Genomic DNA, 14212 nt, shown 5'->3' with positions numbered 1-14212 from the left:
GGGATTCTCTGCTGTTCTAGAAGTCTCCCCAGAAAACTCTGAGATCCTGCGTGGTGTTAGCGACCTCTCCCTCATGGGGTTTGGGGCGAGCCTTGGGGGCTCAGTCTATGGAGCTGATAAGGAGACCCCCTGGGATCTGACTTCCCACCCTCGGGCCCCTGACTGGCTCTGCTGCTCCCCCCCAGCTGAAGTGTTACCATAAGAAGTTCCGGAGCCCGGCCCGAGACGTCATCTTCCGTGTGCAGTTCCACACCTGTGCCATCCATGACCTGGGGCTCGTCTTTGGGAAGGAGGACCTCGACGATGCCTTCAAAGGTGGGCTCCTTGGGTGGGGTTGGGGTGGGGGGCTCCTACGGCATGTGGCAGTTTGAGGGGTTATGGTGGAGATGGGGACTATCTTTCCTGAGCCATGTGGCCTGCCAAGTCTCAGGGCATTCTTTGTGACAGTGAGAGAGAATTGGGAGAGAGTCAAGATTGGGATAGTCTGGGAATTCACGTTGTCAGTAGAAATGGGGATGAATTCCTCCCCAGTCCCTGGGCTGTTGTATAGCTTCCACCTTCTTCTACTACTTTCCCTGTGTCTCATTCATCTTGTCCTCTCGGTTTGTCCCATGTGTCTTGTTGACAACTATTTTTCCAGCATTCACTGGGCATCCACTTTGTGTTAGGCTCAGTGCTAAGTGCTGGGATTCAAAGTAAAACATGACATGATCCCTGCCTTGGTGGAGCTCAAAACTCAAAAGTCTTGTTGAGTGGGGAGGCAGACCTCGCAGGGAGTAATTATCCCACAGGGTAGAAGAGCGGTAGTGGAGGAGCTGTGGCAGCAGTGAGGGAGGAACCACTTTCTGAGGGAAGGAGAGGTGGTCAGAGAAGGTTTGGTGTTTTCTTCTGCTTTTTTCTTCTATCCATTTGAGGTTTGATCTATATCACATTCAGGCCTGGGACTTATACATATGCACATCTGTCCATCTGTCCATCTGTTCATCCATCCATCCATCCATCCATCCATCCATCCGTCCATCTGTGATTCATCTATCTAGCCATCCATCCATGCATTCATTTATCCACCCATCCATCTGTCATCTATCCATCCATCTACACATTCATTCATACATCCACCTATTTATCCATCCATTCATCCATCAACCCACCTATTTATCCATCCATCCACCCATCCACTTGTTTATCCATCCTTCCATCTACCCATCTAACCACCCATCTATCTATTCATCCATCTATCCATCTATCCATCCATCCACCCCAAAGCACCATTTGTTTATCTGTATGTTCCAGGCATGTGCTAAATCTTCGGGATACTAAGAGAAAGAAGTCAGGCCCTACCCTCAGGGAGCTCACAGTCTTGTTGGAGAGAGACACACAAATGAGATACTGTGAAGTGAGGGAGACAGGTACAGGCGTGATGGGTGTCCCACAGAGCAGACACCCTCTTGCTGTAACTTCTTTTCCTGCAAGCAGTGAACAGTGATCTGTGTCCAAATTAGGCTCAGGCAGAGAGCAGAGTGGGGCTGGGGACTTGGAGAAGGGGCCACATGCCCTCAGTGGAGTATGGCTGATGCATGAGAAGGATGTTTCTCTGATGAGCTTTCCTTTCATGGAAGCCAGGAGGGCGAAAACAAGATGCTGTTATAATTACAGAACCAGACTGTAAATGTTATCAGTCTTAACAAGGAAGAAAAATATATAGCTGGCAAAATAAATATGGGGCTGGGGAGAGGTGGAAGGAAAGGAGGGTCACAAATTTCCTCCTTTTACTCATATGCGGTGAGAGCTCAAAACTCAAAAATCTTTGAGTGGGGTGAGACACCGTTGAAATGGGCAGATCGAGAAATAGAAGCTCAACTACAGTCTTTAAAGTTTCAAAGGTGATCAGTAGAGTAAGTAAAAAAAAATAACCTAAGGAGATTTAAGAAGAAGGGAGATGGGAATAGTATAAGTGAGCCAATTATTCATCTTCATAGTGGTGAATCGATGGAGAATATTTAAAATTGATATCTAGAGGGCCGGCCCGTGGCTCACTCGGGAGAGTGCGGTGCTGATAACACCAAGGCCCCGGGTTCGGATCCCATATAGGGATGGCCGGTTCGCTCACTGGCTGAGCGTGGTGCTGACAACACCAAGTCAAGGGTTAAGATCCCCTTACCGGTCATCTTTTAAAAAAAAAAAAAAATAATAAAATAAAATAAAATTGATATCTAGAAATAGTGGCATAAAAACAGTGGCCATTATTTAGAGTGTTAGAGGTAAATTGCTAGTAGCATAAGCTAGTCACCTACCTCAGGCAAGTAGGATGGGCAGGATATTTAATTCCATTGCACATATATAATTTCATATACATATAAATATATGTTGTTGTTATATTATTGACCATATATACACATAGCACTTTAACTTTTTCTAGAAGCAAACTCTTTATGGAGTCCTTTTTGGGAATTACTTGAACATATTTTTTTACTTCTCTTTTTTCAGATGATCGATTTCCAGAATATGGCAAAGTGGAGTTTGTATTTTCTTATGGTCCAGAGAAAATTCAAGGTAATAGCCCAGTTAGAATGAACTCTCCCACCTCTTCCCTCCATCCTGACATGTCCACACCCCACCCCCACCATCCTTCCACTGGTCTGCTCTACGGTTATCAAGTTACCTGTCATTGAGAGGCAGGCCAGCAGTAAAAGATCTGAGTATCAGAGTGGACCCCCAACTAAACCTGAACCAGTGACTTAATCTCTGGATAATAAAAATAAAAAAGTAGACAGAGAGGCGCTGGGTTGGATAAACTGTTCTGGTCTAATTAGGTCACGAGCCTGTTATATTCAGAGATGGAGGGCCATGGTGGATGCGGGGAGTGCCTGGGGGAGAACACTCAGAGGTGCTGGATGGACGATGAGTATTTATGAGAAGTGAGGTAGTTCAACCTGAAGGCCAATTTAATAATAGCCTTTAGGCCTCTAGACTGGTTATATGTGGAGACCAGTTCTCCATCTTATTTGAGAACACAGTGGGAGGAGATGAAGTTAGGTTACAGGCAGAGGGACTCTGGATAGACTCAAGAAAGGACTGCCAGGCCAGGAGGGTATCTCACTCTGGAAGGCTTGACCTGCAGCAGTGCTGTCTTGATCTGAGCTTTCTAGGGATGTGTGGGAGACTCTGCCTCTCCCCTCAAGTTTCTGTCTGGAGTGGGGAGCATTTTAAGTAGGGGGCAGGAGCATGCCTGGGATGACCTTTTAGAGGCTTCATGTCCTCTCAGTGTCAAGGCTGTGATTTCCCCGCTGTCCCTGACCCCATGCAGCCCATTACAAGCCTGTCCCACACTCCCTCTCCTAACTTCAGGGCAGACTCTCTGGTCTCTTGGCACTGCCTCAGGGGCCCCAGGGACACAGAAAAGAAAGAGGTAGACACCCCGTCAGGGGCTCCTCCTAGATTTCTCCTGGGGGGGTCTTCATTCCTCAGTGCCTTGTCCTGATTTACCCCTATGAAAAGGTATGAGCCTTTTCAAGAATGCAAGAAACCAGACTCCTGGGTTCTGCATCCAACTTAAGCCACAGGTCCCACCCCACCATGCTCAAGAAAATGAGAACTCCCTGAGGGAACGTCCTGGGGGGAGCTTGTTGGCTTCCTCTGTTTTTCCGGCTGCCAATCTCTTTTCCCCTCTCCTCACTGTCTGCCCGCCTGCCCCCTGCCTCTCCCATCCCACTTAGGCATGGAGCACCTGGAGAACGGGCCGAGTGTGTCTGTGGACTATAACACCTCCGACCCCCTCATCCGCTGGGATTCCTACGACAACTTCAATGGGCATCGTGAGGATGGCATGGAGGGTAGGTGGGGACCAGTGGCTTCCAGCTCCCCCACCCCCACACTGCACAGTCCCTGCTCATGTGGCCTGGGTTCTCTTGGCTTGCTGTGATACCATACTGGGTTCAGAGGGGAGGCAGAAGAGATGTCCAAGACACCTCTGAGAGCTCGCAGTTCAGTAGGGGAAGACAAGGCATATATATGAATATGTTAGATAATAATGAGGACAAAGCCAAAGAATGCAGCAAAATGGCCACACGGGGGTGTCATGGGAGTGCACCATTGCTGCCAAATTAGTCTCACGGAAATGAGTGCTCTGAGATTGTCAGGGAGGGATTCCTGAGAGCTGGAGTGGTCAGGAGGGCTCCTCGGAGGAGATGGCCTTGAGTGGAGCTTGAGATACCCCCGTGCTGCAAACACAGCATTTGTTATCTTTGTTTTAAACCCACTGTTGGATTTCTTCAGGCTCCCTGCCTGAGTTCTCTGGGATCAGTGCACTAATACCGTAGATGCAGCATTTAGGGCCTTTGAGCTTTCATCAACAGCCAACGAAAATGTTTGAGAGCTGGAAACAAACCAATAGGCTCTGGAATTTGAAAAGAAAGCTGCAGAATGGAAATTAATACGTGTTTAATTTAGCTACAAAATCTAACATTATGTCAAATGGTCAACTGCAATTCAGGTCAACTCCTGAGAGTTATATATGTGTCTTTGTATTTATGTGGTTCATTTGAATATGTGTGATGGGGTGTAAGGTGGGGTCCCAGAAAGTGAGCATGCCCAGGAACTCTTGAGATGCCCTGTCTGGGTTTGGTCACAGCCTTGGTTTCCTAATTTGGCCATAGGACTGCAGAATATTGGAGCTGGGAGGAACCTCAGGATGGTCTGGCCCATCCCCCATCTGTTTTCAGTTGGGGTAACTGAGACCTCCCCAAAGGCAGGACCTCCTGATTTACCCCCACGACCCAGAATGTGCCCTTTCAAGGATGGGCTTCTCCTCCCAGCTGAAGCCAGTACTGGGCAGGGGACCCTGGGCCATGCACGGCAGAGGTGGGTCAGGCAGAACGAGGCCTGTGGACCTCACCCTGGACTCTTTCGTCAGCATTACCCTGTGTCCTGCTTCCCTCTCCAAGATTTTGGATTTGATGACTCCACTGCGAGAGCCTGTTAGGCCTTTTCCTGAATAAAGATTCTCCCTCTGACCTTGGAAGCACCAGAATGAGCAGTAGATTTCAGAGATGGGGGGACAAGGGAGGCTGGTTGGACTAGAACTTGGGGGCTCACGGAGAGCACGTTCTTTATGTGCAGCATTGCAAAGTCAATGGCTTGTCCTCATGCCTTCCTTAGTTCCCTGCCCTCTTCCTGGGGTGCTTTCTCCTCCCCCTAGGGGCCCAGCACCCACAGATTGCCCAAGACACCCCCAAGGCCTTCCCCACCCTGCTGAGGCTTCCCCCCCAAGCACTCTCTTCCTGCCCGCACCCCCATCTGCTTGCGCCAAGTGGCTGAGGAGGAAGCAGAGATGAAATGGATTAGTTCTGAGGTACCAATGGCTGCCAGCTTAATTGTTCATTGTTCTGGGGAGGTTTGCATTTTTAACAAGAACACTTGGCCATTTGGAGGAATTTTTAATGTCTCCCCATCTCTCGCTGGTGCGATTCAATGTGATGATAAATGTAAATACATTTAGTAAACTACAAAGTGCCAGGCAAATAAAAAGTGAAATAATTAAGGGCAAGAAGGAGCAGATGTGGGGAAGACGTGCCTTGGGATGGAGTGGCCATGAGAGAAGGAAGGAGAGATGGTCAGAGCAGCAGGAGGTCCGGGCACCAGGAGGCAAGAAGGGTGGGCATGGGAGGCCCCACTCTCCTCCTGCCCCCAGCTCTTCCTCTGCTCCCCAGGCAGGGGATAGAACCAGCAGGACCTTCTGCCAGCTAAAGGTCAGTCCATCCTGCAGGGACAGAGGGGCTGCTGTCTGGAGGCTGGGAAGCTGGCCCTCTGCCTGGAGGGGGCAGTGTATGGCTCTGCTGTCCTCTTTCCTGGACTACCCTGGGGACGGCTGGGCCTGGGCTGGGTGCTGTGCAGCTGGGTGGCCACCAGCGAGAGCACACCCTCTGCTGCCACTGTGTGCTCCCTGCTGCCTGCCACTGAGCTGCATCGCCCCAGGGACAGGAGAACAAGCCAGGACCAGCCCTGGGGCAGGAGCAGTGACTGTACCCTGCTCCTGGCTGGAGGCACTTCTGGAAGGCTCTAGATTCTGGGTCCCAGAGGTGAAAAGCACTTTCCTCTGGCTAATGTTCAAGAGAGGGAAACAGGGGACCTGCGTCTGTCTTCCTAGTTGGGGGCAAGTCCCTGTGCCTCCGTTTCTGCACGTGCTAGCTGGGCTAAGGGTGCCTAGCCCCCAAGACTCCAGGGTACTCAGGAGATGGCTCCAGCTGGAGCCTGGGAGGGGACTTGGCCATTCACTGGAGAGGTCCTAGGGCTAGGGAAGATCATCTCATGGGGTGAAATGGTGCTCAAGATGGCATTGCCCGCTCCTGCAGAGGCCCTAGAGCAGGCAAGACAGGTCAGCCATGAGGTGCTATAGTGCAGGGCAAGAGTGGGCTCTAGAGCTGGCCCACCTGGCTCAGATCCCAGGCCTCCCCTTGCAGCTCATGCCCTTGGTCAAGTTGTTTAGCCCTTCTGCTGTCTTAGTTTCCCCATCTGCAAACTTGGGACAGTAATATTACCCACTGTATTGGATTATTATAGCAACTTTTATGAGAGGCAGTCTAGTATAGGGGTTAAGAACACAGCCTCCAGAGCCAAATGATCTGGCTTCAAATCCTTAGACCAGATGCCATCTCTTGGGGCCTCAGTTTGCTCTGCTGTAAAATGGGATTGAGCCAACAAATCATTCTGTGCACATTGTAGGCAGCAAGACCCACCTGAGGAGGGGCTGCCAGTGGGAGGCCTGCAGACACTACTAAGAGAGAGGGCCTGGATTTACCATGTTCAGCTCCAGGAACTTGATCATCATCATCTCATTTCACACTCACAGCCACCCTATGAGGTGGGCACACAGGAGCTGAGTAACCAGCCCAAGGTTGCCAAGCCAGTCCAGAGCAGATCTGGGTGTGGAGCCATAGTGCTAACCACTGTGTGTCCTGGGTTGGCAAGCGTCCCCAGGGGCCTGTTCTGGGCATCTGTGTCTTTGGCAATACCTGAGTCCCTGCTAAGTGTGGGTTAGTGTCTGCCCCTCTCTGACCCCCACCTCTTACCCTGGACCCTTACGGGAGGAGAGAGGGGTAGCGAGGTGGTGGTGCATGGAGTATAGCACCCAGAGCCCATGGAGCTGGTCTCCAGCAAGCATTTAGCAAAACTTCAGTGTAGGCAATGGCCGAGTCCCCTGCCTGGCCCCTGCCCCACAGAGGAGGATGTGGGCCACTCACTGAGGAATGAGTGAGTGGAATGTCCTCTCCAAACAGGCAGAGAGTAGTGTGTCTAGGGTGAGATGGGACCATTTCTGGAAGTGGCCACCTCTTCTCTCTCCTGTTTCTGGCCTGGTGGGGGAGAGGGTTTGGAGAGGTCAGATCAGTCCCTCTGGAATCCCCCAGGTGACTTGGAGAGGAGGCCAGGGGACACTGAACCAGGCAGTTGAGAGCAGATATCATCTCTGGCCTGCATCCTCTCAAGTGACCTGTGTCCCCACCTCACCCCTCTCTGGGCAGTGAGGGGTGGCCAGCACTGGGCTCAGAGCTCCTGGCTACCCAGGAAGCCCTCCTGGTGACCCTGCTTAAAAAAAGTCTCAGGAACTACTCTGTGTTTAACCCCTTCCTTGCTGCCTTCAGCCTGCTCCCTCCCCCCAGCTCCAAGCTCAAGTTTAGGGTGTGTGGCATTGTGACACTTAAAGTCCTCTCACTCCCTCACGACATCCCTGATCAATCTCAGAAGCAAAATGTAGGGAAAAAAATCCATGTGGGGACTTCTGGTTCTCTGCAGGCCGACCTCCCAGGCTGGGGCGGCCCAGGCCAAAGCCCTCCTGCCACAGTGAGAACACCGAGGCCAGGAGGGAAGGGACCTGCCAAAGGGGCAGAACCCCAGGTATGGAACCCACCTCAGCGTCAGCTCAGCTCAGGCTGTACCAACCCCGTTGTCTGGTTGGAGACACAGCAAGTGTGCAGAGGTTTGTGATCTCCCCCAGGGTCATGAGTTAAGAGCTGATATTTGCATCCAGGTTTGTCTGGCTCCAAAGCCCTTCCCACCTCCCTTGGAGCTCAGCCTTTCAGCCCTCGATTCCCATCCCCTAGTTCAGTGGCTCCTCTGTGATGGTTGTCCAACTCCTTAAATGCTTGTGGTGACAGGGAGCTCACTGCCGCACAGGGCAGCACATTTTACTGTGGGACAAGTCCAGGAAAGAATCATGGAAAGAGGGAAAAGGGACAGTCATGCCTCTGTGTAGGGAACCAAGGCTGCGGTGGCAATGAATGTTTGGGGACCGTTTGGCTCATCCGTCCTCTCTGATGAATCTGATGGCCATTGTGCTAAGCCTATTAGTCTGCTTGGCAGCCATAACAAAGCACCACAGCGTGGGGGCCTTAAACAACAGAAATGTATTTTCTCCTGGTTCTGGAGGCTGGCAGCCTGAGATCAACGTGTCGGCAGGGTTGGTTTCTCCTGAGGCCTCATTCCTCGGCGTGTAGATGCCGTCTCCTCTCTGTGTCCTCACGTGGTCTTTCTTCTGTGCGTGCCTGTGTCCTGATCTCCTCTTCTTACAAAGACATCAGTCATATTGGAGTATGGTCCACCCTAATGACCTCATTTTACCTTAATTACCTCTTTAAAAATCATTTCTCCAAATACAGTCACATTCGGAGATACTAGGGGTTAGGACTTCAACATGTGTCTGGGGGCCCATCACACCTGGGAAAGATTATTCTGGGTTGCATACAATTGGCTTCCCTAGGCCTGGGGTTCTGAATGGGGAGGAAGTGAGGGTCTAGGGTGGGTGGTGGGAGAGGTCTGGTCCCCACCAGCCTCCTCCTTGTAGCTGTCTCTCTCTGGTCTGGTGTGGAGCCTGCCAGCTCAGCGTTCTGGCTGACACCACATTTTGTAGCCTCCAGGAACCCCATTAGCTCTTTGGCCTGAGTCCTGAAGCCCCATGCCCAGATGCCAGCTCCTCACGGGTAGGAATGGGGCTGTGTTTTTGCCTATGCTGCACAGAGCAGTCTCCAAATTCCTCCAGAGGGTTCCAGAAAGGCTTCTCGGAAGCAAGCCCCAAGACCAAACGATATGGCAGCCCCGCCTCTGAGTGGCTCAGGGGCCGGCCAGGCCTGAGTTGCCTCATTTCTCACTGTTCGCCACCCTTCCTCTCCTACCCTTCCCTGACCTCCTAGCCATCCAGTTGTTTACTTTCCTTTTTTTTTTAAAAAGATGACTAGTAAGGGGATCTTAACCCTTGACCTGGTGTGGTCAGCACCATGCACCCCCAAGTGAGCTAACCAGCCATCCCTATATAGGGATCCAAACCCGTGGCCTTGGTGTTGTCAGCACCGCACTCTCCCAAGTGAGCCACGGGCCGGCCCTGAGTTGTTTACTTTCTCATAACTTGAAAGAGGACGGGGAATAGTGGCTGGAGCTGGGCAAATGAGGGGTAGAGATGCAGATTGCTCAGGGCTGGAAGACAGGATGAAGGGACAGAATGACATGTCCCTTGGCCTGGTTGACAATGGCAGGGGGGCTAGTGTCCACCCACCTCCCTGTTTCTCCTGCCTGGTGCCTACCAGCCCTTCCTTAGTTTCCATGGGCAGTCACCCCAGAGCCCGGAGCTGGTGGCAAGGGGGCTTGATTTTGTGCCCAAGCTTCTCTGCCCTCAGGGTCTGTGAGGGACAGCCTTCAGTCTTTAGGGTGCCCACCCTCTTCTCAGAATCTCTGGTATGGGGGGACTTCTCATGAGCTGGGCTTGACCAAGGACTCTGATTATCTTTGAGAGAGGAAAGAGATACCAAAAACAGGGAGAGAATGAGGAGAGAGAATTAGATGAGAGACGTGGAGAGATAGACAGACATGGACAGACATTAGCCTGCGAGGCAGGAGGTTTGAGTTCTGGGTGTCCTTGGTAACTTCTTTTCCGTAGGTCTTTATTCCCTATAAAATGAGAGGGTTGGAGTAGACTGTGTTTTTCTCCATTTCTTTGAGCTCAATCATTGTTTCTTTTTGTGACTTGGGAGAAGCTAAGATGGGCCTGTCGAGCTTCCCTCTCAGACCTTCCCAACTCGGGAGCCTGGAGTGGGAAGCGGCATGGCTTAGTGGTTGTATCTGTCAGCAGAGGCTGGGTTATGCTGCAGTAACAGACAGCCCACGTTCTCAGTGGCTTAACCCAGTAAAAGCATAGTTCTTGCCCATGCTATGTGTCCAGTGTGGGTTGGCAGGGGCCTCTGTTCATCATAAGTATTGTAGGCTGAGGGTGGCTTCTGTCATTGCTGCAGCCACGGGAAGAGGACACTGACTTGCACAGTGCCCTTGCCTTTTCTTCTGCTCATATTTCATTGGGCAAAACAAGCCACACATACATGCCTAACTTCAAAGGGGGCAGGGAAGTTGTACATGGAAGATGGAAAGCTGGAAATAAGGTTCAAGAGACTAATCTCTAGTATAAGGATTATGACTGTGGGATCTAGAATCAGAAGATCTGGTTCTAGGCTCTGTTGTTTATAGCTGTGTTCCTTGGTTGAATTACTTTGCCTGTCTGAGACCGAGATGCCTTATCTGTAAAATGGGTACGATAACAGTACTTTCCTTATGGGACTGTTGTTTGAGATTCAGTGAGGTCATACACATGAAATGTGAACAGTGGAGTGTTGAGTATGGAGTGTGCCGACAATAATTTGTGTGTATTATTATTATTGAAGTGCGGGAGGAGAGATGATATAGAAGTGATTTTGAACGTGTACCTGTCCTTTCCTGTTAAAGAAAAGCCCCCTTTGCCCCTCTACTCTCTGGGAACCATCTATAGCTTGCTCTGTACTGGGAGCCCCACTCTTGAGAGTCGGGAGACTTGCTTCTGACATCAGCTTGCTGTGTGACCTTGGAAAAGTTACTTCTTCTCTCTGGTTCTCAATTTCCTCATCTGGGAATTGAGGAGGACAGATTCCAAAAGGTACTTTCAGCTCTAAAATCCTAATGATGATGGTGATGACAGTGATGATGTCATAAATATGCCCAGTGCCAGTGAACTTACTGCTTCATTCAGAGTTAGTTCCTTCCCCTTGTCAGCTCCTACTTGTCTGCCAGCCTTGTGTGTGTGTGTGTGTGTGTGTGTGTGTATAGGGGGCTCAGTAGGTTTTCTCTCTTTTCTCCCTAATTATGTATTTAGGTTTAGGAAGAGAGGAAAGGACGAACATTCCGGAATATTCTTGCTTGCCTGGCACCATTGTGAGGATGCATAGGCATGCTCTGTGTAGAGACAGAGGCATGAGTGATGTTACTCTGGAGATCTTTGCCAGTGGAAGATTCCAGAAGAATTGGATGCTGCCTGTTTCTCTCCTGTAACACGGTTGTGGGAGTTTTGGAGACCCTCTTCCTCTCCCCAAAAGTCTTTCATTCACTGCTCCCTTTGGGTGGGTGAATGCATCTCTGTTCAGATAATCAGGACCCCCTTCCTCAGCCCAGGCATCCCTTGCTTTGCTCCCTTCAGCCTCTCCTGCTGAAGTCTTCCACCCCTGTAGGTGGCCCTCTTGGATAGGATCTGAGGCAGCCCAGACTGGCTGTCTCTCACCTTGGTCCACCAGGGACCTTCAGCACTCCTGGCCTCAGCAAAGCCTGGACTGAGGTGGCCGGTGCAGCCTCCTCTCTGATCCTATCCTCTGAGTCCCGGCCCTGTCTCCACGCCGGCAGACCTGCTGAGAGGAGGGAGTTGCCTCAGCAGGGTGGGACTTGCAGCCAAACAGTTCTTCCAAATTCCTCTTATCATCTCCCACTTCCTGATCTTTTTACACCCTTGATATGGATGGTGGTGGTGGTGGGGGGAGGATTCAGGTTAGAGCCACAAAAGAGTTTTCGGTCATCTCTCCCTTTTCAAAAAGATTTAACAGCTCTATTGCTATCATTTAATACCATAACATTACCTTTCGAAAGCATGCAATTCAATGGGTTTTAGTATATTTAGGGTTGTACAACTATCACCATAATCTAATTTTAGAATATTCTCATCACCCCAAAAGAAACCTCATACCCAGTAGCAGTCACTCCCCATTTCTGCCCCCTAATCCCAGCCCTAGTCTACTTTCTGTCTCTATAGGTTTGTCTGTTCTGGACATTTTGTGTAAACGGCGTTATACAATGTGTGGTCTTTTGTGACTGGCCTCTCTCACTTAGCATGATGTTTTCCGGGTTCATCTGTGTTGTCGTGTATATAGTACGTCATTCATTTTTATTGCTGAGTAATATCCTGTTGTGTGGCCATACTGCATTTGGTTTGCTCAAACATCAGTATCAGCTCATGAATATTTGCGTTTTTTCTACTTTTTGGCTATTATAAAGAATGCTGCTATCTGGGCCGGCCGTGGCTCACTTGGGAGAGTGCGGTGCTGATAACACCAAGGCCATGGGTTCGGATCCTATATAGGGATGGCCAGTTTGCTCACTGGCTGAGCATGGTGCTGACAACACCAAGCCAAGGGTTAATATCCCCTTACAGGTCATCTTTAAAAAAAAAAAAAAAAAAAGAAAGAAAAAAAAGAATGCTGCTATGAATATTCCATGCATCAGTTTTTGTGTGGACATATGTTTTCATTTCTCCTGGGTATTTACCTAGGAGTGGAATTGCTGGGTCATATGGTAACTATGTTTAATCATTTGAAGACCTGCTGGACTGTTTCCCAAACCGGCTGCATCATTTTACAATCCAACCAGAAATATACGAGGGTGTCAATTTCCCTACATTCTCACCAACACTTGTTACTTTCTGTCTTTGGGGTTCTAGCCATCAGTGAAGTGACATCTCATTGTGGTTTTGATTTGCATTTCCCTAATAATTAATGATGCTGAACATCTTTTTCTGTGTTAATTGGCCATTATGTATCTTCTGCAGAAAAATGTTTATTTAAGGGGCCGGCCCAGTGGCAACACCGAGGCTTGCGATCCCGTTGCCGGTCCCCCGTCCGGTACGGGGGCAACACTGAGGGTTGCGATCCGTTGCCGGACACGGAAAAAAGACAAAAAAAAAAAAAAAATGTTTATTTAAATCCTTTGTCCATTTTTTAAGTTGTTTTTTTTTTTGTCTTTTATTATTGAGTTCTAAGTGTTCTTTATATACTCTGGCAATGAGCCCCTTATCAAATGTATGATTTGCAAATATTTTCTCCCCTTCTGTGGGTGGTCTTCTCACTTCTTGATGTTAGTCACTTCTTTTTGCAAGCTGTTAATGGTGGTCTCCCGCCTTATTTTTGGAATGTGGTGTTCATTGTCCTGGGGCCTCTGTCACATGAGACCTAAGTACTTCCATATTAACGTCTGGTTACAAATAGTGTTTCCATTTTATAGATGAGGAAACTGAGGCAAGTAACAGAGAGGTTAAGGACCTTGTCCGAGGAAGTGTCCTGAATAGATGGTGAAGGCAGGATTCCAACGTGGGGGTTCTGGAGACAGTGTCAGGGATGATCTTGATTTAAAAGGCTATTCATCTATGGCCTGAAATGCTTTAGGCTGTTTGGCCTGATCTCTTTCCAGCCTTAGGACTGGTGCCTTCACTGGCCTGGAAAGCCTGCCTCTTACACAGAGAGGGAGACCGAGTTTCAGACCCCTGAATGCAGGACAACAGAAGAGCCTATGAGTTCTGCCTCCCAGCTAGCCTGGCCAGCAATGTTGCCCCATCTCCCTTCATCTCCCTGGGGCCCAGGCAGGATGATGGAGGGCAGTGAGCGGTAGCCCCCTGGGCTTGGGTGTGAAGCAGTTAGGCATGGGGAAAGCAGTCCCTGTGCCCACTCTGGGTGAAGCAGTGGGGGAGAACCCAGGGTGAATGCTTGCAGGGTTTGACATTCTTGCCTTCTGATCTTTTGAGTAAGACGTGGGAGCACCCGTCAAGAGAGAGGGCTGCAAGATTGCAGGTGGTCTCAAATAATCCAGGGAAAGGGCCCAAGGATCCTGGAGTGATGCATCTACTTATATCTGAGCAGAGGGTTTTAGGGGGTGAGTTTCTGCTTTGGTCTGTTTTTGTGTTGCTATGATAGAATACCTGAAACTGGGTAATTTATAAAGAGAAGAGGTTTTCTTTGGCTCACAATTCTGGGACAGCTGCATCTGATGTGGGCCTCAGGCTGTTTCTACTCATGGCAGAAAGTGGCAGGCAGCCAGCAAGTGCAAGATCATGTAGTGGGGGGGGGGGGGGGGGGGAGAGAGAGAGAGAGAGAGAGAGAGAGAGAGAGAG

General features: G+C 49.9%; 1 protein-coding gene across 1 annotated transcript in view; it reads left to right on the top strand.

Annotated features, from left to right (window-relative positions):
- Positions 1–14212, top strand: part of LOC103600767 (tensin-1-like) — a gene marked incomplete at its 3' end in the record, with an annotated part of 169094 nt that overhangs the window by 104868 nt on the left and 50014 nt on the right. Inside the window, exons 17-19 of the mRNA XM_008585101.1 lie at positions 186–315; positions 2488–2553; positions 3717–3833. Coding sequence (XP_008583323.1) covers positions 186–315; positions 2488–2553; positions 3717–3833 — 313 coding nt within the window. The remainder of the gene's footprint in view (positions 1–185; positions 316–2487; positions 2554–3716; positions 3834–14212) is intronic.

This window comes from Galeopterus variegatus, unplaced genomic scaffold (genome assembly GCF_000696425.1).
Source record: "Galeopterus variegatus unplaced genomic scaffold, G_variegatus-3.0.2 Scaffold3453, whole genome shotgun sequence".
Classification (NCBI taxonomy): Eukaryota; Metazoa; Chordata; class Mammalia; order Dermoptera; family Cynocephalidae; genus Galeopterus; species Galeopterus variegatus.
The sequence above is the reverse complement of the archived record's forward strand: the minus strand, read 5'-3'. Positions and strand labels throughout refer to the sequence as shown.